General features: G+C 42.5%; 1 protein-coding gene across 4 annotated transcripts in view; it reads left to right on the top strand.

Moving 5' to 3' along the window:
- The window catches only part of myripb (myosin VIIA and Rab interacting protein b), a 213,259-nt gene that overhangs the window by 134,696 nt on the left and 52,625 nt on the right, over positions 1-25,938 (top strand). For all 4 annotated transcript variants that reach the window (XM_054751113.2, XM_070553217.1, XM_054751112.2 and 1 more), the window contains one exon: positions 2,952-3,173. In XM_054751113.2, coding sequence (XP_054607088.2) covers positions 2,952-3,173 — 222 coding nt within the window. The remainder of the gene's footprint in view (positions 1-2,951; positions 3,174-25,938) is intronic.

The raw sequence follows: 25,938 nt of genomic DNA, 5'->3' as shown, positions 1-25,938 counted from the left end.
CCCTCCAAAGAAAATTTGTTGTTTGTTACTTTTCCATTTGCCACCAAGATTTTCTAAAATGTCCAATTTTTTTCATAGAACTTAACTTAAGCCCCAACAAAAACCTCACATCGAATCATCTCACATTGTATCATCTCACATTGTATCCTCGCATCGTTAGGGATGGTACCGAATTTGGTACTTTTTAAGGTACAGACCGAATTCCATAGTACCGACCGAGCACCGATTCACGTCATTTCAAACGGTGCCTCGTTTCGGTACCCGTCCTTCATAACGAGAACTTGCCAAGACAGCTGCGCATGCGCAAGAGCGTTATGTCGTCAGTCCCTGCGACCCAGTTGTAAACAGAGCAGCATGGTAGAAAGAACGCTCGCTAAAGCTTGGGTCCACTTCACTTAATGTGATGGGTAACTGGGTGATGATGAAACCAGCGACAACGATCTAAGTGAGACATCCTCATCTTAATCTGCTCCGGTAGGTAAATAAAATGTTTAAGATAACGTTACCTTGATATGTTAGCTTCCGTTTCGCTAATGGTGCGTTCGCTTTCTCCTCGGAACTCCGAATTTCCGACTAGAAGAACATGAACGCGCTCTAAAGTTTGGCTTCACTTTACTAAATGCAACAGGTGATTGGGTGAAGATGAAACCAGTGACAACGATCTAAGTGTGAGGCATCATCGTTTAAATCTGCTCCAGTAGTTAAATAAACTGTTAAAGATAATGTTAGCTTGATATGTTAGCTTCCATTGCCACCGTTGTTATCAGCTAATGGTTCGTTCGCTTTCTCCTCGGAAATTCTAACTTCCCAGTAGGAAAAATCAAATGAAAAAAGACGGCAAAAGGAATGAAGATACACAGTAAATTTAGTTCACAGTAAAGATGTTTGCTTCAGTTTAATTATCAGCTTATAAAACTACAAGGACGATGTTAAAATACAAACGGTTGAATGTTAGTTATCGTGATATTTATCAAATATTGTTATATATTGAGAAAAATATATATTTAATTTTAAAAGATAATTAAAATAATAAACACTCAAAAGTATCGAAAATTGGTACCGTTAAGTACCAGTATCGATTCCTAGGTACCGGGAATTAGTACCGAATCTATTCAAATGTCAAAGGTACCCATCCCTACGCATCTTATTATCTCGCATCTTATCGTCTCAAATCTTTTCGTCTCACATCGTATCGCCTCGCATCGTATCGTATCACATCGTCTCACATAGTCTCACATCGTATCATCTCACATCGTATCGTCTCACATCGTATTGTATCACATCTTATAGCATCACATCGTATCGTCTAACATCTTATCGTATCACATCTTATCGTATCACATCTTATATCACATCTTATATCACATCTTATCGTATCACATCTTATCGTATCGCATTGTATCGTCTCAAATCTTATCGTTTCACATCGTATCGTATCACATCTTTTCGTATCACATCTTATCGTATCACATCTTCTCGTATCACGTCTTATTGTATCACATCGTATAATCTCAAATCTTATCATTTCACATCATATTGTCTCAAATCTTATTGTTTCACATTGTATTGTATCGTACCACATCTTTTCATCTCACATCGTATCGCCTTGCATCGTTTCGTATCATATCATCTCACATAGTCTCACATCGTATCGTCTCACATCGTATCGTCTCACATCGTATCATATCACATCTTATCATGTCACATCGCATTGTCTCGCATCTTATCGTATCACATCGTATCGTATCACATCGTATCGTCTCTCATCGCATCGTCTCACATCTTATCGCCTCACATCTCATCGTCTCACATCTTATCGTATCACATCGTATTGTCTCAGTATCGTCTCACATCGTATCGCCTCACATCGTATCGTCTCACGTCGTATCATCTAACATCTTATCGTATCACATCGTATTGTCTCAGTATCGTCTCAGTATCGCCTCACATCGTATCGTCTCACGTCGTATCATCTAACATCATATCGTATCACATTGTCTCACATCGTATCATCTCACATCGTATCATCTCACATCGTATCATCTCACATCGTATCGTCTCAGTATCGTATCACATTGTATCGTATCACATCGTATCACATCACATTGTATCATCTCACATCGTATCGTCTCACATCGTATTGTCTCACATTGTATCGTCTCACATCGTATCATCTAACATCCTATCGTATCACATTGTCTCACATCGTATCGTATCACATTGTATCACTACACATCTTTTCGTCTCACATCATATCTCATAATATTGCAGCATGTATAACATGCAAGATTTCCACTGTAAATTCTAAGGTCCTGAATGACTTTTTGAACTGTGAGCATTGGTATTGTTTCTTTCCTTTTTGGAGTATCGAGCTCTAAATATATAATTTTTGCCTTATTGGTTCTCTTGCATGAGTGCTGATTCTAAAGTGATGGTTAGGTTGATTTTTTTTTTTTTTTACAGATTTCTTTTAGATTGTATCTTTGCAGAGTGAGCCTAAAGTTTATTACTATTTGTACCACTTTAGAGTTATGGTACCTGCATTACCGAATACCTAGAGGTAACAGATGTTCATGGCATGCTCTTTTCTGCTGTGGTTTGACTACTGCGGAAAAACAAGGCAAGACAGGTCCATCCAAATTGGAATGCCAGCCATCACAATAATTTCACTAAATTGTTGTTGCAGGGGAAGAGACAGAGAGCGTGGAATTTCTTTCCCAAACCCATGACCCAATTTATTCTTTCTCCTGTATTGTTTTATTATGCTACTCTCCTTTCATTTTTTTCATTTACTGCAGCTCCCCTAATTACTCTCTATAGTCTACTGTGCCGTTTTCCCTCCCTACACCTCGCGACCAGACGTTTACCACCCTTTCACTTTCTCTCCCCTCCCTGTACTCTCTACCCCCCCCCCCTCTCTCTCTCTCCTTCTCTCTGTTTTTTTTTTTCAGTGAGATGAAGCAGGAGCTCGCTGAAGAAGGCAGCAGATGCTCCATCCTTTCCAAGCAGCACCGTTTCAACGAGCACTGCTGCATCCGCTGCTGCGCGCCCTTTACCTTCCTGCTCAACCCCAAGCGCCAGTGCCTGGACTGCCAGTACAACGTGTGCAAGGGCTGCTGCACCTACAGCAAGAGGGACAAAGCCTGGCTCTGCTCTGCATGCCAGAAGGGCAGGTTAGTGTTTCCACACAGCTGGGACTGGAGGAATGAATGGAGGCAAGGGAGAGGAGCTCTGGTGTGGGGGAAAGGGCGGACGCTGAAGTGGAGGAAAACTGGGACTGGAGGGACGAACTGGAATTAATTGATGTGGGAGGGGATTAAGAGGGAAATAGGGTTGAAGGAATATTGATGCTGAAGGAGGCAGATGTGAGAGAAAAGGTGAATGAATGAGTGAAGTGGGCAGAGTGGTAAATCTTAGCTTATCTTTTAGGGAATTTTTCAGGATTGTTCCCCCTTATGATTAAAAACGTTTTTAGTTTTTCCTTTCCTTTACATTTATTGTTGTTGCTATAACAGAAGTCAAAATTTAAAAAAAGGTTACTAAAGGTATTACTGAGGTAAATATGTGGAAAATGGAATTTATAGTGCTTCCAACTTAGATTTTATTTGGAAATATCGAGTTTTCGTGATGCTCGTCCTGCAATGCTCATTTATTAACCAAAGATAGTAAAGAGAAAGGAATTTATTCATAATTTATGAAATGAAAGAAGACAATCAAAGGAGTACAAGAAGCAGGGGAATGCGGTGGACCTGGTTGTATTTGCAAATGAGCTCTGTGTGTGTGTGTACGGTGTGTGTGTGTGTGTGTGTGTGTGTGTTTATTCATGCATGTCTGTTCAAAGCCTTGGGAGTTGTTCTGGTGCTCCAACTCTCTGGATGAATTTTAATCTCTCCGTTTTCGGGTGTGTGCTGCGCCGTGAAGTGTTCAAGTCGGGTGGATTCATGATGAAATCATGGAAGAGACGCAAATAGGCCACCTAAAAGTAAAGTGTGAGTGAATGGGTGAATGGGTGCAGCTTTACAATCTTTTCTTCATATCAGAGATTCTTCTGCCTGTTTCCGGACCCACTGATGGACCTGTGTGGTGCTTAAATGCTGTTTCTTGATTGTCTTCATGATTTGTTGAAGACAGGACGAACTGAAGGTTTCGAAGCCAACACCCCAACACTACCCCCGTAAAAAAATACCTTCTTTCTTTCATTTCTCAGTCCCCCAATCTCTTTCATTGATTTTTGCTACACAGTGCGATGAGTTAGACCTGCTGCTGTCTTTCCTGCTCTGAAACAAGAGAGAAGGAAAAAAAGAGGATGATGATGAGCAGGAGGAAGAGGAAGGAAAGGAAGGATGGCAGTCAGAGGTGGCAAGGTTTGCATCGATCATCTCTCCCCATTCCTTTCCTCCTCCCCTGCACCCGTCTTCCTGCCGAAGGCTCCGTAATGTTCTCCTGATGGGTCGAGACAGAGACACAGATGGGACTAATGTCACAACGCTGTTGTTTACCAGCTACATTTAAATACAACCCTTTTTATTAGCACATTAAACGGTTTTCATGTGATTTATGGCCTCAGAGTGGGGTGGTTTACACCTCGCACACGGCTGGAGGAGACCCAGACATCATTTCAGAAATGCGTTGGTAATAGAATCGATGGTTGCAAAGAAGACATTGATTTGCTGCTAAATAGACTGCAACTGTAGTACAGTAAGAACAGGAGGGCAAAGTCGTTATGCAAAACAATGCAATATGCAGGAATTTCTATCTTTTACTAATTTCATGAGATATTTTGAGGAGAATTATGTCTCCAAATATCTTTTCATCGTGAGGAGATCCTGATGAATACTAATGAATCAAGAGGCAAAATCTGATTCACAAATGACCAAATGGTCCCACTCACAGGCGCCGGCTGTCCATCAGCAGTCACAGTAGCACGGCTCAGGGGAAAGCAGATTTGTAATCATGGCCTCGCTCACTCAGCTGAAGTCACCCACTAGCACATGTACCAACGCATGCCTCCAACCATTCAGTTTCGTCCTCTCAAGGATTTATATCTGCATCCATAAATGGCTCAAAGAAGCTCATATAAGCATTGAAATAGTTTGTTTTGAAGATTTTTATCAGAGACTCGTGGATTCCTCTGGTATGTAATCACACCTTTCTGGCCTTGCACAGCAAAAAGCAATAAAAGGCGAACACACACACTAAACATTTCATCCCATCCTGAACCAGGCGGACAAGCGTGACCTTTTCCAGTCTGCTTGGATTAGCGGCTTCCCCCCTGAACTCCACACGAACACAGTTTAACAACTCCACCTCCCACACACTGATAGTTTTACCACAGTGGCCCAAACATTTCTTACAGAGATGCTCTCTTCTTATTCTGGATCTTCATCCAACACTGTGAGGGGAAATGAGAACAGAAGGTCAAGAGAGGATAAGGGAAAAGAAATGTGGAAGAAGGAAGTGACCCATCCCAATTATCCATGTAGGAAAATGCTAGTAAGTCTCGTTTTGTGTTGCTTTTCCATTTTTTTTTACTCTTCCTTTTTCTGTCACGTCCAGTTCTCGTCTACCTTAACCGTCTCCACATTTGCATTCAGGCCTTGGCACCTTTGTGTGTGCTTAATCTGCAGAAATGAACTGTTTGGTGTTTTATAGAGTCCTCAGGCCACTGTGTGTGTGTGTGTGTGTGTGTGTGTGTGTGTGTGTGTGTGTGTGTGTGTGTGTGTGTGTGTGTGTGTGTGTGTGTGTGTGTGTGTGTGTGTGTGCACAGAAATAGCAATAAACTAAAGTGACACACCGCTCCCACTATTTTCACAATCTCTTCCTAGAGCATGTCTGTGAGGAGATTATGGCGTCTGCTGTGGGCCTAAACTCTGCTGTACATGTACACAAATACACATGCGAACAAGTGCAGCTGACACACAAACACATGGAAGTCACACACAGGCACAAAATCTCACAGAGAAAAGATTTTGTCTGTTTTTTGTGCTTTTTTGTCTGTTTTTATGCTGTAGTTTGAAGCATGGTTCATTCAGTGCTGCATGGTTGCAAAAACATGATTACGAGTGTGTGTTTTTTTGTGCAGCTTTCATGCACATTTTATTTGCTCAATTGCACCAAAATGCTCCAGTAGCTGATTGGCCTGCAGTCTTTAAATTCAACCAAGGTTGCATCACCTCTCTATTCTCAGGAAAATCAACAGCTTGCATAATAATCCATAAAAAAAATTCTAAAGTGCCAGTCAGACAGCACGGAACGGGTCTAAGTCTCTGGGCGACGCCATTTTGGATGCCACGTTTCCTTCTACGGGAGCCTGTGAGGACAAAATGCATTTACTGATTTGTAACAAATGGTTACAAAACTTTCATCATTCATAAACAGTGTTGCTTTACACATTTACCTCTTCACTCATTGCCAGTGATGAAAGGGAATCTGGTGTTCTTGTTATTTTGCTGGAGGTTGCACTCCCAGGGATTGGGCAGCAGTAGCTCAACAAGTTGAGCAGGTTGTCCAGTAATTGGAAGGTTGCAGGTTCGATCCCGGCTCCGGACAGAGCATTCTGCTGTTGTGTCCTTGGGCAAGACACTTAACCCACCTTGCCTGCTGGTGGTGGTCGGAGGGACCGGTGGCGCCTATACTCGTTAGCCTCGCCTCTGCCAGTGCGTCCCAGGGCAGCTGTGGCTACATTGTAGCTCATCACCATCAGTGTGTGAATGTGTGTGTGAATGGATGAATGATACACTGTAGTGTAAAGCGCTTTGGAGTCCTTACTCTGAGAGGCGCTATACAAGTGCGGATCATTTATCATTCATCATTTTTGACCCTAATGACAATCCGTTGGTAAGGTCCTACTTGAAGAAGAAGAAGAAGAAGAAGAAGAAGAAGAAAATATCATTTCTATAGCGCCTGTCAAGATAAAAATCACGAGGTGCTTCATAAAAACCAAAAATGTAAAAAAGAATTTAGAAAATGGTTAAAAATATGTTTTAAATTAGCAAAAAATAGACAATTGTGATTAAAAATGTTAAGAAAGAGAGAGAGTGAATAGGAAAGAAGGAAATCAGTGGATCCTGAGGAAGGTGGAATAGGTGGGGAGAGCAGAATAAAGAGAGGGTGAAGAAGGTCATCCAAAAGCCAGCTTGAACAGGTGAGTCTTCAGCTGCTTTTTAAAGGAGACCACTGAGTCCACTGATCTCAGGCTCAGGGGGAGAGAGTTCCAGAGTCTGGGGGCCACAGCAGCAGATGATCTGTCACCTTTGGTCTTTAGCCTGGTGCTGCACAACCAGTAGGCTTTGGTCACTGGACCTCAGGGACCTGCTGGGGGTGTAGGGACTAAGAAGATCACCAATGTAAGATGGTGCTTGTCCATGTAAGGCCCTATAGACCAGAACCAGGATCTTGAAATGAACCCTGAAGTTGACTGGAGACCGATGAAGCTGGAGGACAAAGGAGCACAACGCGCCATTTACTGGAACCGGGAAAACTGCCCGACAGAGCTTCATTTTCGCCAGCTTTCCTCCTCTCTTCCCCCTGCGGCATTGCCTCCTCCTCCAGGGTGGCGGCGCAAGAACACGGCACAGGTATGGAGGAACTGAAGCCAGAAAAGGGGGCAAAACCTTCTGTCCATCTTTATAAGTTCCAGATACGGTTTTTGCAGAAATCTTGAGATCCAGGAGCTGTTGACGCTCATATATCAGCAGAGAGTTTGCATCGAAAATAAAAACAGATAAAAACAATAAAATCAAAAAGAGCTCTAACCCAAAATGGCAGGCCAAGCACACCAGCGCCATTTAATTAGTGGAGAAAAGTTTGAAAAAGTGGCCAGTGACCGCAGCTAAGCCAAGCACAGGGGCCATCTTGTTACCGACCGGAAACTGACACCACCATGAACACATAAACAATGCTTGCTCACAGTGATTTAGGTATGTACTGTCCCCTATCGCCAGGGAAACTACACACTGTCACTTTAAGGGCATTTTGAGCACCTTTCCATAACCCCTAACCAACACCAGTGCTGTAAAATCAGCCAAACGTCCTGGTGCCGCTGCCAGTCAAGCACCTGCAGCTGCACAGGAGACAAGTCACAGTGTGATCCTTTTCTGTCCTCCCCATTGATGTATTTTTATCAGTGTGGGTGAGCAGGGATAGTCTTAGACAAGGCACAACGCACCCTACAGCACCCGGCTACAGATAAAATATGTGTTCAGAGGTCTGAGTCTTAATAAGACATTCACACGTCTGAGTGGCTTTGTGTCTGGCTGCTTGTTTGCCTTGTGCTCTTTGTCAGCTTGGCTGCTGGGTGACAGTGGATTGGGAGGTGGGTTTTTATTACAGCATAGAGCCAAAACAGCCAACTGTAAGCTTCAGCATGAAGAATGAACGTCTACCCTCTCATTTGTCACTCTAGCACCATTTTGCTGCACAGCAGTGAAAACACTTGATGCGTATTTTTACAGTTTTGTGCATTCAAGCAGGTTGTTTTTATCTTAATTGCATTCAGCACCCAGTAACTACTAAAGTCAGTGACTGAGTACTGATGAATATTAGCAGGAAGCTTTTCATAAAAGGAAGACAGCAGCTGAAGTGACACGTAAACCCTTTGGCTTCATGAGCTGGACGTACAGGAAGGAGAGCCACTAATCACCTTCTCTCCTTCCTGCGCGGCCTTGATTCGTGTCCAGCCCAGATGATACAGGAGCCGCCAGTTGGCCATAACTCTCGATTGTTATCTGCGCTTGATACAGAGCCAGGAGGGGCAGCGGATGTGCACACGGAGAAGAGATGCAGACATCAAACTCTACGGGAATCTGAATCTGTTTCAATTTGTTTATGGGTTGAGATGTGAGCCTCTGCTCACATCTCAACCCGTGTGTGTGTGTGTGTGTGTGTGTGTGTGTGTGTGTGTGTGTGTGTGTGTGTGTGTGTGTGTGTGTGTGTGTGTGTGTGTGACTGAATCATTTTCACTTGAACAACACTCCAGGTCAACATGTGGCCCGGCTCTGAGACGGCAGCAGAACCACCTGCTGTCCTGTGATGCGTACAAACAGAACTTCTAGTCATTTCTTCATCACAGAAGCTGCCCAGAGAGGCGGAGTTCACTCAGAGAGCTGACGCAGCAGAGCCTTCAGCGCAGAACTGATTGGAAATTTTATGATTCCTAAATCGGTTTACGTGTTAAATGTGCCAGAGCAGAACCTGGAGCTTGTTTTTATTCCATTTCTGTAAGGATGGGATTGGAGACAGAAACTGGACCTGCAGAGTTTAGTGCATCGCTCTCATGTCTTGGTGTCATGTTATTAAACTATGGAGCAGTAATGGAAGGTCAAAGTTCATGCATTCCTGAAGTAGTTGCAGCAGTAGCCACAGAACTAACAGACAGCAAACAGAAAAACCAAGCATAATGAGTGGCCATGATGTCACAACGCAACACACTTAATGTGTTGCATTATAAGATATCTTTAATAATGAAACCTGCACCCAATAGCTTTGTTTCAGTTGGTTTTATGTATTGTTGTCAGGATCAGTTTCCTTTAGGCTCATGGTCGAGAACGACCCAAATAGTAATTATCATAAAATTTAAAGCATCCATTTTTATGGTAGAAGGTTGCATAAATCTGGGATTTTCTAAAAGGATGAATTGCAGCGTCCTCCTTTGCTCTGAAAATGAAGATAATTCCCCTAACCTTTGTAAAATAAGGCTTCAGCAAGTAGGGCTGGGGTAAATGATTATTTTTAAAATGATTATTCTGACAATTATTTTATCGAATAGTCGACTATTCTAATGACTATTTAGACAATTAATCTAATGATTATTTTTCTATTGCACAGTTAATAAAAACAAAAAAATCTCTAATAAATTCCTCAAAAAAATTGATAAATTGTTGCTGTAAGAGAATAAACACTACAGGCCTTCCATTTTGTATAACACTGCTTTTATTGTGTTGCGGTTGGTTATGTTCTGGTGACATGTAGAACTTGGGAGTGCAGGCTGCTGCCTGAGAGGTGGCTGGAGACGGAGTGTCTCCATGCTGCTTTGTGTTGGTCACTTATGAGCGTGAGGCGAGTGGTGTTACGACTCTTCCTGGGGAGTTTGGCTCGTGTGCAAAAAGGAAGGGACAATAACATGAGATTTAAAAGTTAAAATGATGATCAGGTTTATTTACAACTACAAAAAACCATAAATCTTTCCATCCACAGGTTGGGAATAATAAAACTAATTCTGCCTGTGGGGAATTAAAACAAAAGTACAAATAACTAGGGATGTCCCACTGAGCAAAGATTACTGGGATCTGGACCAAAATAAGGATCTCCAAAGGTCCCAACTCTAAACTGGGCGGTTAAATCAACTCAAGGTGATATTTTACACTAAACCGAAAACCCACAACACTCTAAATGTAATAAAAGGGAGATCTGCACCACAAAAAAGATGAACTCTAAACCAAAATGTAACAGCTTATCCAAACGCAAAAGGCTGTTAGCGAAAATGCTAACAGTAGCTTTACCAACGTTAAGTTCAAGTTACCAAGTTTAAATAAACCAAAAACACCCAGCAGCAAAAAGACCAGCACGGAGGAGAGACTGCAACCACCAAAACAGCTCTCCTAACTGGGTCCGAAATTAAAGTTTTTACTCACCGGCCAAGTTGGCCGGTAGATGATGAAAATCTACCGGCCAAGCATATTTTTTACCGGCCAAAATTCTAAATGATTTAGATCTACCTGAAGCATGTAATTCTATAATATGTTGATTCCAAACAGAGTGACAAAATAATTAAAACATCAATTAATAAGAAAAACAACTCTTTTGTCATTTTTACTATTTATTTATTTATTTTTAGAGATGTTTTTATGAACTCTTTCATTGAAATCTAGTCAGACTCCTTGTTTTCTCTGTCCATGAAGTCTGGCCTCCTGCTTCTGACACCGTCTTTGTGCCAAAGCATTACAGCCTCATTTGGGTCGTAGTCCTTGATCTCTGGAGAACACAGCTGCACCGTGAGAATATATGAAAGTGTGTCAGGGCTAGGGTTGTCACGGTAACCGGTGTAGCAGTAAACCCCGGTAAAAAAGTTGACAATAATAATAACCGTCTTGTTTTAAAAATATATATATTATCTCGTGGCTGTGGTGTAGGCGCGGTGACCCTTACCAGCCACCGTATCATCTGCTGAAGTTGCCGGCGGCACATGCGCACTTTGTTGTTTACGACCAAAACTTTCTTTAAGCTAAAGCTGAAATAATGGCAGGAGGAGACGGCAGCACTCGGGACATGTATTATCCCTCAAAGAAGACAAAGTGGGAAGTATGGGCATTTTTTGGATATTTGAAGAATGCCGAGGGCCAGTTGTCTGTGAAAGGCAGCAACGCTACGTGGTCATCATAATGTAGCCATTGTCTCACGACTCCGCCGTCTCCATTTCGCCACTTTTCACAAAATCTTCTGGTTGCCACTGGTCCTGGTGGTTTTTCTTCCAGTTCGACGAGTTTTCTTTTGGAAGGCTGGCTGACTCCAGTTAAAAACCACCACATTTCACCGCTAGTTTTAACATGAAGCTAACTTGATAAAGTGATTGAATGGGATAGGTGGAAATGATGTTGGATGCAGCATTCACGTTTTGCGTACGTTTGTGTACGTTGCATGCAGGCGGGAGGAGTATCAGAAATCCATGGAAGATGACTGATAAACATAACTAATTTGGTGCAAACATTTACTCGCTATGTGGCAGATAGAGCTCAAAAATTTACTCGCCAAATGGAGCAGTTTGCTTGCATTTGGCGAGTGGCGAGTGTTAATTTCGGACCCTGTCTCCTAATGTCTGAAAGAAGCTCCTTTATGAAGGGAGAAACGCTCCCGGTGATTTTCTACATCTGCGATAGAAACGAAGCAGTGCATCTGACCCTGGAAGTTGTTGTCCGTTGCCGGGAGACAAAGGCGGGCAAAACAGGAAAGGAATCTAGTAGCGGACGGACGTTGTTCCGGGTCTTCGGTATTTGGTGGAGATGTTAGTGAAGGCGGAGAAGATTCAATTAAATTCAAGTTTATTTATATAGCACCAAATCACGACAAGAGTCGTCTCAAGGCACTTCACATAATAAACATTCCAATTCAGGTCAGTTCATTAAGCCAATCAGAAATAATGTTTCCTATATAAAGAACCCAGCAAATTGCATCAAGTCACTGACTAGGGTCAGTGACTTTACAGCAATCATACTAAGCAAGCATAAAGCGACAGTGGAGAGGGCGAACTAGAGGAAAAACAGGCAGATTCCTTCTCTATTTACAAACTCCTGGGGATGCAACAAGTGGGCGTGGTGTGTCGACTACCGGATCTGACGTCGACAAATTTTTAGAATCGAGCTGTTGACGTCATCGAGGCTTTGCTACAGCCCTATCAGCAAGTCCATCAGGTCTTGTAAAGCAGACATGTTGTGCTAAAATCGCCTTTTGCTGACTCTGTGCCGCCATGTGGGTCTCCACTGCCTCTAATAACACTCCAATTGAGAACAAAATCTGTTCATCTATAATAATAATAATAATGCATTGAACTTATATAGCGCTTTTCTAGACACCCAAAGACGCTTTCACACGCTCTCACATTCACACACTGCTAGTGATGGTAAGCCACTTGTAGCCACAGCCGCCCTGGGGAGGTCTGACAGAGGCGAGGCTGTCATTTGGCGCCGTCGGCCCCTCTGACCACCACTAACACAGGCAAGTTGGGGGAAGTGTCTTGCCCAAGGACACAACAGCAGGATACCCCTGGCGGGAGCTGGAATCGAACCCGTGACCCTCCGATCATGAGGCAACCCGCTCTACCACCTGAGCTACTGCTGCCCCTTCTATCATCTGTCAGATTTAGGAATTATGTGCCTAAAAGAAGCTGTTTCAAAAACTCCCTGTTTGTGATGTCACAAATGGGGAAAATAGCATAAAACCACATCTCCAGCTGCTAGATGAACAACGGCTCTACTCTGAGCTCCTCCCAGATATCGGAGCTTCTCAGCTTATAGACAGATTTGGCAAGTGATTTGTGGAGGTCGCCATCTTGCGTTACCCTCTAGTGACACCATGACACCATGATGAATAACTAGATTGATTATGTTAGACAGTGGCCTCCAGTAACTGATGAAGGTATAATAAATTAATACTGACATTAATTTATTACTTAATCATTTGTTTGAGAGATAAACAGGAAAGATTAATAGGGAGATAACAGACTGTACTGTTAAACTGCACACATAGCTTACAGGCAGGTCCTGCATGGACCACGGTACCTATTTTTAAATGATTTTCTTGAGCCAAAATGTGCTAAAATGACCCTTTACAGGGTTAATGAAATATCACTCAGACCGCCACCACCCTTTGTGGCCGTAATACCGCACTTGCAACTTCAGGGGTGCCCGTCCGGTCCCTGTTGGACTTAGTAAAAGTGGGGCTGACTTGCCAGTGCTGGAGTCTGCTTCCAGCACGTTTCCTGCATGTTTTAGATAATGAACACAGCCGATTTGTTTAATTTAGTGATGAATCCACTCTATAGACACTACTGAAGTATGTGGAGACATTTCAGATGTTAGATCAAGGTGTTAAAAAGACTAACGCACAGCAAGGAGATAAGTTTCACTTTTCTTTTTACTAACTGGACACTAGGGCGTGCTAAAAGCAAGCCAAACTGCCTGGTACCCCTTTAAAGTCATTCTGGAAGGCACTGAAATGGTCAAGAATTTAAACTGCTGACGTTGCATTATGTGAGAGGAATTTAGTGCAAAGAACGTCATGAGCGTGTTTTGTATCGAACATCAAAACTGTTACATTCTGTTGTCAGGAAGAGCAGTAAATAAGTCCGTCTGTGCCATTAAGATAAAGTCTCAACTCAATTTTATTTGTATAGCGCCTTACAGACATAATATATGCCACCAATAAAACATCAATAAAAACACAACTAATACCCTAACACTGAGATAAAAAAAAAAACAAGAAAGTCACAACAAAGTGGCTCTGCATTTGGTTTTATGTCCATCAAACATCCTGGACCATAAACCCGTTGATCCTGAACCCATTTTGGTCCCTCCTCGAGAGGCCAGAGGCACAAACAAACCCTACACAATCTGATAAACTCCAAACACAGATTATGAAGAATACTCTGCCATCAGCTGGAATTTGGCCCCAAAATGTGATAGGCAGCAGGTTAAGGTGGATTTGAGAAGGAATAAACTCTTATTTGTGTTAAAGCTTTTTGCAAACATTGTAAAACATCTGTACTTGTGTCGTTCTCTGGACTTTTGGCCATGGCTGTATATATATAATTTAAACAGTTATTATCATTACTTGAAAAGTCTAAATGCAAAACCTTTTACTTATTTTCTGCCACAACATTAATACGGACATGTTGTTCTGACTGTCCGTATTAGGCGGTGTGTGTGTGTGTGTGTGTGTATGTGTGTGTGTGAGAGCATAAATACAGTCCAATTACTGCAAATGGTCATAACGAAGCTGCATTTTCAGTCGTTCACTGCAGGACAGTTTGTGCCACTCACCACTTTAGTTTTTATTATATTGGGATGTTGCTCAGAGAATTTTGTTAGAGTTTTATCACAGCTTGATTCAAACCAGAGCACCAACACCAGTGAGATGTGAGATTTTTATGAAGCTGGAAAAAGACAACAAACACCTGATGCACTGTAGGAGCTTCCAGGTCCTCAGGAAGTGATAATAAAGCATGAATAAAACATACATTTATAGCTGAAATCAGCATAACAGGTCCTCAGCTGTCAGACAGCTCGCATGGTGGAAATCATTCAAACATCTTCAGTGAGGAAGAAAACCAAACACAAGATTTAATGCAATAAATCAACAGGAATGTTTAAAAACAGCACTCAAATCGCCATTGGAGATTTGGCATTTTATGTTATGATTTTTAATCCATCTTTAACTAAAGGAATGACGTTGCAGTTTGGTGACCACATGCACGCTTACTCGACAGAAGTGTGCGTGTTCCTGTAATTATTGGTTCTGCTGTAGGAGCAGGAACATGATGGCGGTTTCTGCAGATGCTCTTTAAAATAAAACAACCTCAGTGTGCAAGAAGCCTCGCGGTGCCAGCGCGCACATCTAAAACTCTGGTGGACTAGTAAAGTGGGTTAAAGTTCTTCAAATCAACTCAGTGATAAAAGATTAAACAATCTGAGTGAGATTATCTATGATGTTTAACAGTCTTACAGAACACAGTGAGGACAGTGATCCAGCTATATTGGGTCAGATTAAGGTCGTTTTATGCTTTACACAGAAACTAACAGATGTGGCCCGTGCAAATGGATGACTCTCCACACTTTAGCTGCAGAATCTCCCAGTTTTGCAGTAGATTTCAATAAATTCTCTAGATGACAGCAGGTTGAAGGAGGATTGATGAAGCCACAGCATAATTAAATGTAGAATGGAAGTTGTTGCACAATTAGTCATGAAGAAAATCAAGTTTCACCTAATTAGCAAGCAACCTAGAGTCATCTGATTTAAAAAAAAAACTGTTACTTTGCATGACCGTAGCGAGCCATTACCTTTTTTTTCTCTTCCGATAATCGGTGTGCAGGGCCGGACAAGCCTTTGTGGGGCCGCAAGCAAGTTTCTCTTTGGGCCCCCCCCCACCCCCACCCCCCCACCCCCCATAGCATACTTTTGTAATTAGCTTTCATCATTTAGGTGTTATCATGGACATTGTTTTTAACTTTTCCAGAGCAGCAAACCAACAAAAACACTCTAATTAGCATTTTGAACTGCAGAGTGGTATTTAAGTGTGGTATGGTAATTCAGCAGACAAACACTGAATTTACAGTAAATGTTTTCCTCATGTCATCTGGTGGTGTGGCGGCCCAAAGCGGTAGCTTACTTTGCATATGCCTTGGGCCAACTCTGGTGTAGGCACCAGGCGTGTTCAGGGTGCCAGATCAGCTCAGGTGAGCTGCATCTTCTGGTTGCATCACACTCCGTGATTGGATGGGCATTGACACATTCGTGCAGAAGACTTAAGTTGATTCGGACAAATTACTGAGGTTAAAATAAATAAATAAACAATCCCAGGCTGCACACCATAAGTAAATAAAATTGTCTATAAACTCATATTCATGACCTCATTGGATAGGTTTTAGGGATTCTTGTTAAATGTGGTGCCATTTTGAATAACTTTTGACCAAACAGCAAGTTCTCAACGTGAGAACAAAGGAAGTATACTGAAGAATTCAGCACTTTTACAAACAGCCAGACGGGAGGAAATCACATTTGAAATTTGAGGGAGACGATAAACAGTAGAAATCCAGAGAATAATTATTGGCCGTCATTCACTCTTGTACTGCTCGGCCAGCCCTCGCAGCTCTGAGAGCAACACGGCAGCCCTGTCCATTCGAAACAGCTTCCGTACCAATATGAGGATCATAATGATTAAAAGCACATTGTGGTATGGTCTGAATTGCTATTGTTTGTGCTCTGCTTCCACCGGACAATACTATATTAATATTAAAGAAGTATATATGCTCATTCGTGTTTAGGGTTAACTACTTTATGCAGGAGGGGGGTGACATGCCCCCCTTGTCCCTCCTGGGGTTTCCGCCTATGCAGCCAGGAATAGTAATCATTTAAGTGCAAGCAAAATTTGATTTACATGAATTGTTTTGAGAGCTGTTTTGTTGGTAGAGTTGATTTTTGATTGTGGTGTTTAGTTGGTTAAGAAATCGAGCTGGAATCAACATTTATCTTAAACTAGTTTGTGAAGCCACTAAAGTTGTGAATCTGATGTGTGAAGCTGAAGCGCCTTCACTAAAAAGACCCGTGAAGCTCCTACAGTCTGAGCAATGCACAAAGCTGACTTATGGACTCGATGCTGTCTAACTCGGAGCACATCTGAATGAATAATAATTAGCCGGCTATGTTAATGTTAGCACCCTATGTTCTCTGTGCTGCAGGGGCTAGAGGGTTTAGATGGTGTGTATGTTTTGCACTCGTCTGTAGTCTGTTGCATATCAATGCCTTTGCAGTGCTCCAGGCCACCATCTCAGTGCACCACTGCTCCCATTTCTCTGCACTTTAAATGAGGCCTGGTCTGTGTTTTACTGCATAGCAAACTGGGTTCTGCTCACCTTGTTTGGTCTTGATTTTCCTTCTGACAAGGAGCATTTTTAACTCCTTTATTATAAAGTCTGTACTTGGCTGGTGGAGTTTAGCTGGTTGAGTGATGATGAAGAGCTCCCTGTGTGTCTAATTACACAAGTGCTCAGAGAGGTTTTTGCATATTTTATTTATTTTTATTGTTTCTGCTTTCAAATGAAACCTGACAAACGAGGTAGTAATTTAGATAATAAAATATTTTGTAATCAATTATCTTAAAGTATTTAACCACTGATGCTACAAGCTTCACAAATAAAATTCAGAACTATGAAGAAGTACAACTATTTCTGATCAAGTTCTATTGTTACTAGAAGTTATTTTAGTTGTTTTGGATGTGATTTGTTCTGCTTATTATTGTATTATGTGGGCAGGATCTAAATAAACTTTTACTAACAATTATGGGTGTGTGTTGGTAGGAATCTGCCGATATGATGTTCATCATAATACAAGTATCGCGATATATGATATATCTGGATGTATCGTATATAGCGATACTAAAAGCCAGGCGATATTTATTTATATTTTTACGACTGATTTCATTTGGAAACTTTAGTCCAGACGCTTACAAGACACATCCAGTGTTCTCACAAGATTTAGCTGTTCTGTCAGAAGGCAGCCGGGAAAAAATGCTGCCACATAGTGGTTGGAGTTTGAATGGTATCACACAAAAGAAATACACTAAATCGATACACTGCTTTTATATATTGATTCAGTATCACACATTGAAATGTTGCAGTATTTCAGCGCATCGATATTTCCTTACCTACCTACTAGTGATCAAGTCCAAATCCTTCATCTCTGAACTTCAATTTCTAGAAAAGCCCTTTCATCAAATGTATAATTTAATCAGGGATGCTGATGCTGATACTGATATCGATTCCAGTATCTGTAAAAGTTAACCGATACCAACGCAGTTGCTTGAAAGTGGCTTCACTGTAACTTGTCATTTCTGTTCACCTAATATTTTGGTTTAGTGATGATTTCTGTTCATACATCTTACTTTTCATCTACCTCACAGTCTTTTCCTGTTGAAAGCAGAGAGGAAAATAAAACCTGTATTCCAACTCATTGCAACTGGTATCGGAGAGTACTCAGATCCAAGTATCGGTATCGTATCGGTTTAGAAAAAGTGGTATTGTTGCATCCCTAAATTTAATTACAGGCTAGAAAGTTTTGTGAAATCTTGAAACCAGACAGATTTTGTACCACTTTGCTTTACCTTTTTGTTGCAGTTTACGCATCCTGCAGAAAGCCAATGAAGAGTCTAAAAGCTAGCGTGCTAACGCACCCCGGTGCTACAGCACGTAACTCCCGTGAAGCTGAAACAGCCGGTGAGCCAGAGAAAGCGACACAACAGCAAAATAACAGGAATCCTTGCATCTTGCCATCTCTCTGAGTCTCTGTGCCTTTCGGGCTATTTGTTCAGAGGAACTCCGGTGATGCCGTGTGATTCAAAGGGGATCAAAGCAGCCGCTCGTATCGGGCCTGCCAATAGGGAAGATATGAAAGCAGCAGGCTGGCTCACACACTTACAGAGCAAGTCAGTGCATATGCAAACAGAAAGTGAGGCTTTGTTTTTGGCATGAGAGCTCACACAAGCACAGAGATGCTCAAACAGACTCAAACAGGAATGTACTGCTTTGGCTCTGTCTGACCTCGTGGTTCATTTTACACCATCAGAGCTTCAGAGCCTGAGGAGATGTAAACTGTACTCGTTCTGCTGCAGAACTGTGTTTTTTTGGATTGAAAGCGTAATTGTATCATAAGTTGACGCTGTTGTGTGAGGGGAGCGGCAGTAAGCTTTCAACATGTTTTTCCAAGGAACTCCTTAAAACTGTGCCATGGTGGCGCAGTGGTTAGCACTGTTGCCTCGCAGCACGAAGGTCGCAGGTTCAAAACTCACCTTTCTGCGTGGAGTTGCGTGTTCTCCCCATGCATGTGTGGGTTTTCTCCTGAGTACTCCGGTTTCCCCCACAGATCACAACATGCCCTATAGGTTAAAAAAAATTGTAAGTCGCTTTGGGTAAAAGCGTCTGCTAAGCACATAAACATAAACATTTCTAATCCAAGGAGTCAACAGTAGCACTTAATAAGTTTCCCATTTATCCTCCTACTGGTAGAAAGTGGAATTACAACTATCAGAACCAGATTTATTTATTGCCATGTAGGTGAGAGGCTCATCTACTAGGATTTTGTTTCAGTGGCAAGGTGCAAACATACATTCAGGTCAAAGTCAGGTCAGGCAGTATTAGGATACAGTAAATAATAAGAAAAGAAACATAGCCAGAGAGTAATCATAATCGTAGGAATGTGGGTGACCGGGGCATTTGTGTGTGTTTTGGCCATTCATCGGTTGTTCAGGAGCCTTACAGTGGAGGGAAGAAGCTGTTTTTGTGGCGTGCGGTTCTAGTCTGTAGGGACCTGAACCTCCTCCCTGAAGGTAGGGTTTCAAACAGTCCATGACCAGGGTGAGAGTGGTCAGCTGTTATCCGACCGGCGCGTTTCAGAGCCCTTGAGTTGTACAGGTCATGTACTGATGGAAGGCTGCATCCTATTACTTTCTCCGCTGAGCTCACTACCTGCTGTAGTCTTTGTTTGTCCCTGGCAGCGGCTCCTGCGTACCACAGTGATGGAAGAGATGAGTACTGATTTGATGACGTCCGTGTAGAACTGGATCGTCAGCATGGCTGGCAGAGCTTCCTCAGTTGATGCAGAAAGAATGTCCCTCGCTGGGCTTTCCTGATGAGGGTACTGATGGACCCCTCCCACTTGAGTTCATGGTTGATGGTGGACCCAAGGAAGCGAAAGGAGTTCACGGTTGAAATGTCCTCAGACAAGGTTTTGTATTTTACATGTTTTTATGAATGTAAGATATATTTTTTTGCCAGATCAAAAATAAAGGAACAAACATCTGGACTTTGCCTGCTACTGTTTGAAACTGACACCAACGAGGCTGCACCAACCTTCACTGTGGTTTTAGCTCTGTCTAGTTCACGCTTTCTTTGCGTCAACTCTAAAGACATTAATCTCTTCGTTTCACTTCCAGGCTCTGCCAAGATTCCAACAAAAAAACTAAATTGTACTTCTTCTTGTGCTTTTTATTGACAGTTGACAAGCTGCTAGCCTTTATATTAGCTACCGGCACAGCAAAGACGTAAAGTGGGTGGAGATCTACCACTTGTGCCTACCCGAACCAGCAAAATTGGCGCAGCTTTGGTTTTATAAGCAATGCATTTGTGTTTTACTTACAGTTTTTACAGTTTTAAGTACAAACTTATAAGTCTGGTGTGTTTGCACACTTTGTTTGTGTAAATTCATGCATTTTGAATGACTGCCCGTTCTCCTGTCCCCATCATCATCATTTCTCTCTGTCACTCTGCTTTTCTTTATCTTGGCTTTTTTTTCTCTCTCTCTCTCTGAGGGATTTCATCCTCTTCACTCAGCCTCTGCTCAGATCGTTTTTCACGCCACCAAACAGCCGCAGGATTCTCGTCTCTGCTCTCCATTTCTGTTTACTTCAACACTTTCTGAAACATGAACTTCTTTGGGAAAATTGGTTTTCTGAAAACACAGTTTTCATCCAGCGAGCATGAGGAATCTGATGCCCTCTGAACCTGCCCTCTCTCAGCCTCCTGTTGATGCACCGATAACGGAAATAAAACTGTTTCCCTCTCTGTTAAAGGCAAGCATCAATATAAATGTCCAAATCTAAGGCCCGGTCAATAAGTACATGAGCCAGGTGTACCTAAATATGCCACTTTAGGACACATGTGGAGTTGCTGCTGTTTAATTGCATGATTGGAAAGGTTGTTACCATTTTTGCCTCCATTAGTGGTTGTATTGATGCAAACTACAAACCTCAAGACCCAAAACTCAAGCTGAATCTAAAGATCTATCACGATAAGCCTCTAACTCATATCGTGGTGCTTTATCAACATACAGACTATTCACAATTAGGGCTGAAACAAATCCTCTGATGGCATGAATCATTAAATTCTTCAAATCTTTATTATTATTATTATTTTTTTTTTTACTGATTTGAAGCTTCGTTAAATGTGCACGCCACACAATCTGCACAATGTGCTAATCTAGTTGCTGGAGAAAAATTAGAGAAACCAGCAAAGACACAACCGTTTGTAAAAGGCAGAAACGGCACTAATTTTGGGATCAAGAGTGAAACTATGAGCAGATTGGCTAATGCTAATGCTAGCACGCTCACGATCAAGGCAAGACACGTTTAAAACACAGAAGCAATTCAATGTGCATTAAACATTAAAATCAATGTGACAGCACAATTAAAATACACACAATATAATTTCAGATTGAAGATAAAAAAAAGATAAAGTTGAGCAGTGACAGTGCAGAAAGTCATCCAAAGGCTGATGAATGCATGACAGTTTTCAATTTTGACTTAAAAATGACTAGATTAGGGTCACATTTGGGGTCATGAGGAAGCTGATTCCATCTGTGTGCAGCATAGTGGCTAAAAGCAGCTTCACCCTATTTGGTTCTGGTCCGAGGTTCTACCAGCTGACTGCTGCATTGGTTCCAACAGACACACACTTTCTACACCTTCAAATTAGTCAGAGTGACGGTATAAACAATGCAGCCTTCTTCTGCTTGTGTTCTCTGACATGAAAGAAAGGTGCCAACCGTTCTTATAACGGAGCCTTCTTTTGCTTTGATGCGCTTTTGCTGCCGGATCTTCCAATGCTGTTGCACAATGACTTGTTTTAATAATCCTTAGATGATAATTAATTGTCGAGAGTGCTCAGTTATGGCCTCGTAGTTGCAATTCTTCTAATTTTGCTCACTCACGCTGTGGAAAACTCTTCCCCTTGAGTGCCACTGTGATCAGTAAGTCACCCCGGGAGAAGCTGACTGTCACAGGGGCCGTGGCTTGATGAATGGCTCGGTATATCATCTATATGGCTTCCATCTCCAGGAGCAATCAGTTATCCTCTCCCCTGCTTCACACCATCAGCCAACATGGAATACTTCTCATGCAATCACCAGCCTTTTATTCTGAAGCAAACTGAGCATGACTGCACAGCTAAAGCATCATTTACATAAAACATTTAGACAAAAGCTTTGGCGGCACAAATCACCAAAATCAAGCAAATGTAAGACTCAGGAGTTTTTAATCAGGCACATTTATACATGATTTTATTGGCTAGCCATTATCGTGTCAACTTAAACACAGAAAGGGGGATTTTTGCTGCTGGTGAGCTGCTCCTCCCTTAATTCCTTGCATCTGTCTCCACAGAATCTGTAAAAAGTATTGAAAAGGAAAAGCAGCTAGTAAATTGGAATGGATGGATGAGTAAGAGACTGGGGATAAATGCATGCGTGTGCGTGCATCTGGTGTGTTTTTTAGTTGGTGATCTGCGTGCCGAGCATCCGAACGTCATCGTCTTCAGTCGTCCTACACCTTGTCTGCCAGGCTGAGCAGGACAGAGTGTTGTTGGCTCTATAACAACACGCCTGTGTCACAGGAGCAGTCACAGTCACACCAGCCTCACGCTCAGACCAGCAGGGTAATGAATCCCCCACCAAAAAAAAGATTTTTCTCTTTGTCCTCATAAACTCACAGAAAGTCTGCTTTAAACAGGAAGTCTGTTGTGTATTCAGTCTAATTCAAACTGTCAGTTGTCACCTGCAGAGACAAGAGCACAATCCCAGCATGTGCACAGCCAGGTGCATTTATTAAAGTCCTGCTTTAAGCTTTGGACGAATAAAAGCTTGTTTAATGACAACGTAGGGCCAAATTTCTGAGGAGCTGCAAATTGTTGCCAGGATCCCTGCTGATGTGTTTTGGTTTTGCCTTTCGTGATGTGAGAATCTCAGGAAAAACACAACAAAAAGTAATAAATGTACTCTATTTATGTACGTGCACACATAAATAAATCTGCACCTGTACACTGAGCCAACACATCTATCAGCTTCCTTCAGGGGTAAAAATCTGAACTCAGTCGCTTTTTGTCTCTAAGCTTTCTGTCTACTTGTGTTAGGGTTAGCGGTAGTTGTTACGGCAGAAGACGCAAGTTGCAGTTGTTTTTGTTTAGCTAGAATTTTACTGTGTGTGTGTGTGTGTGTGTGTGTGTGTGTGTGTGTGTGTGTGTGTGTGTGTGTGTGTGTGTGTGTGTTAAGCCTGAGTCATGCTTCTGCGTCTGCGTCAGTGCAGAGACACGCAACGCCATTATCCGTCCTTGCGGACCTGCTGGAGAGCCCCGCTGGAACGGACGGAGTCAAGCTCTCTTTTCTAGACATCCGTCCGTTGAGACGGACAACGCAAGCTTGTGATTGGTCAGGGCACTGCTGTCGTCTACACCGCCGCCATTGCGCCCTCAAAAACATAAAGAGAGCCGAGAATAACTAGCGGCAGACACGGAGCAGCAGCTTGAAGAACACCTCGCGAAAAAACTCTAAAAATATGAACGTTTAATTCCCCGTGGCTGGAGGAGTGAAAAGATAAGCAGCAGGTGTTTTATTTGTGGACGGAAATGACAGGAAACGTGGGTTTAGAGGTGGTGAGCGCATGAAGAGGTGGAGGAGAATGAGACACAAATGTGTCTGTGTTAAAAAGTCTCTTATATACAAAAAAACACAATATAAACACACTATCTTGGACCGGATACATGACAGGACACCACAGAACAGCGCTACGCCCTCTGTTGTCCTGGAGGGGAATTGCTTTGTAACGCTCCCCAGGAGACAGAGAATCATGAGGGCAAAATATCTCCGTCCGTGTATGCGTGTCTCTCCCTGTTGGAGCTGACGGAGATGCATGAATCAGGCTTAGAGTCACAGTAATCACAGATTTATGAAACCTGTCCATAAGCATTTTCAACTTGTGTGGCAGAAAGTGCATGAAATGTGAGATACCTTCGAGACATCTAGGCTAGAAATCTAGACAAACCGTACCAACAGCAAGATTTTACTCTGCAGGTCGGTGTCACGAAGGTTGGTAGGACCCAAAATGCAGTAACCCAGGATGACACGAGGCAGATGTTGAATAAATAAAAAAATCCTTTTATTTTAGGATGACCAAAACAACAAAAATAAATCCCAAAGGCTGGAAGCCAAAAGACCAAAAATCCAGATGAAGATCTGGAGATCCAAATACACAAGAAGCACGAGAAGACTTAGATCCAGATACGAGAGGCACGAGAAGACATGACAGAATTACAAACAATGGACCGACACCAAACAGAGACAAGACAGGGCTTAAATACACAGGGAGAACAATTAAGGAAACAGGAAGCAGGTGTGTGGAGAGAGGGCTGGAGGGAAGGCGGGTGACAACAATTAACTAAATGGGGAAACAGAACCAGTGGAGGGCAGATAAACCTAAAACACAAAACTAAACCTAAAAGCTGAGGGAAGGGCTCACACACACACTGACACACACATAAACACACACACACACACACACACACACACACACACATATACCGAGCTGGGGAACAAGAGGCTGGAGCTACAATTGGAGGGGCTGAGGATGACTAAATGAACACTGGACCTGAGGGAATGATAATGAAGGCCTACAAACAGAAGACACATAAATGAGACGCAGACAAAGGACACATGAGGGCGCTATGAGACACAGAAGGGAATCTAGAGAGGGATGGAGAAACATCAGGAGGCACATGAAGGAAGACGCAGAAGCAGACCATGACAGGAAGACGCAGACGCAGACCATGACAGTCGGTTTAGCAACGCTCAGCTGGTCCACCATCAGTTTGGGTCGATCACAGCACTCTATGTTTGTAGAGCGCCATTGAGCGGGCTTAGCACCATTGTGGCAAAGCTGCAACGGAGTAAAAACAATGGTGGCCCAGGAATAGTGTTTCTTTGAAATGGCTTTGCCATCAACTTTGGACGACTTTCGACTTGGGCTTTTCCTTGTGGCATGAGCAGATGGAGGTACTTCTTCGTTGACAGTGTATGGTGGACTGCCACGTTGACTGATTGGCATCTATATGTCACGTTGTTCTTTGCTGTGATTGGTCCTAGCATTGTGGAGACGGTTTGACAGACAACCATAGATTCCACGAGACATGGGTTGCCAAGAAGAATCTGCAACGTTGTGAAGAATCTGAAGATTGCGGTCAAACTGGCAAATGCTGCAAATTTTTGCTATTTGGTTACAACTTCACTAAATTCCTCACATGCAGCATGAGTGCTGCAGCATCACCGTGGTGCAGATGGCTGTATTTCCAAAAGTTTGGACATTTTTTTAAATGCAGTGAAATGTTCTACGCTCTTTTTGACATTTTTTACCATGAATCCGTAAAACCAAAATCAGGTGGGTGGTGTTTGTGCAAAAACATGAAAAGGGGAGGTTTGTACCTTCACCATCAAGATGCAAGCTGGTTTCCTGATGGCTGAAACACTTTGAAGTGGCTCTTCAAGCCTTCCTCCACAACACAAGAACATTAGCTTCATTGCTTCATCTCCAAGACTCCCGACGTAAATGTCACTGTGTCAAAATCCACTACTGTGGTTTTCATTCAGTTTCTTGCTGTATCACTTTCGCTGTCAACAGCAGGCGTTTACCTACATCTTCTTTCTTGTATTTGAACAAAAGTTTCACGACTTTTATGCATTTGAATCGAGACATTGAGGTAAAGGGACCATCAGTCAGGCAGCAGATGTATAGACAGTTTTGGTGACTTTTTGAGAGTCCTGGCCACTGTTGTGTAACTTAATGGGAGATGCTTCCTTCCACATGGGGTGAGTGGAGACTCGTGGGGGAAGCGGTTCATTCATTGGCTTCATAATTGGTGG

Source organism: Nothobranchius furzeri, chromosome 7 (assembly GCF_043380555.1).
Source record: "Nothobranchius furzeri strain GRZ-AD chromosome 7, NfurGRZ-RIMD1, whole genome shotgun sequence".
NCBI classification, from domain to species: Eukaryota; Metazoa; Chordata; class Actinopteri; order Cyprinodontiformes; family Nothobranchiidae; genus Nothobranchius; species Nothobranchius furzeri.
The sequence above is the reverse complement of the archived record's forward strand: the minus strand, read 5'-3'. Positions and strand labels throughout refer to the sequence as shown.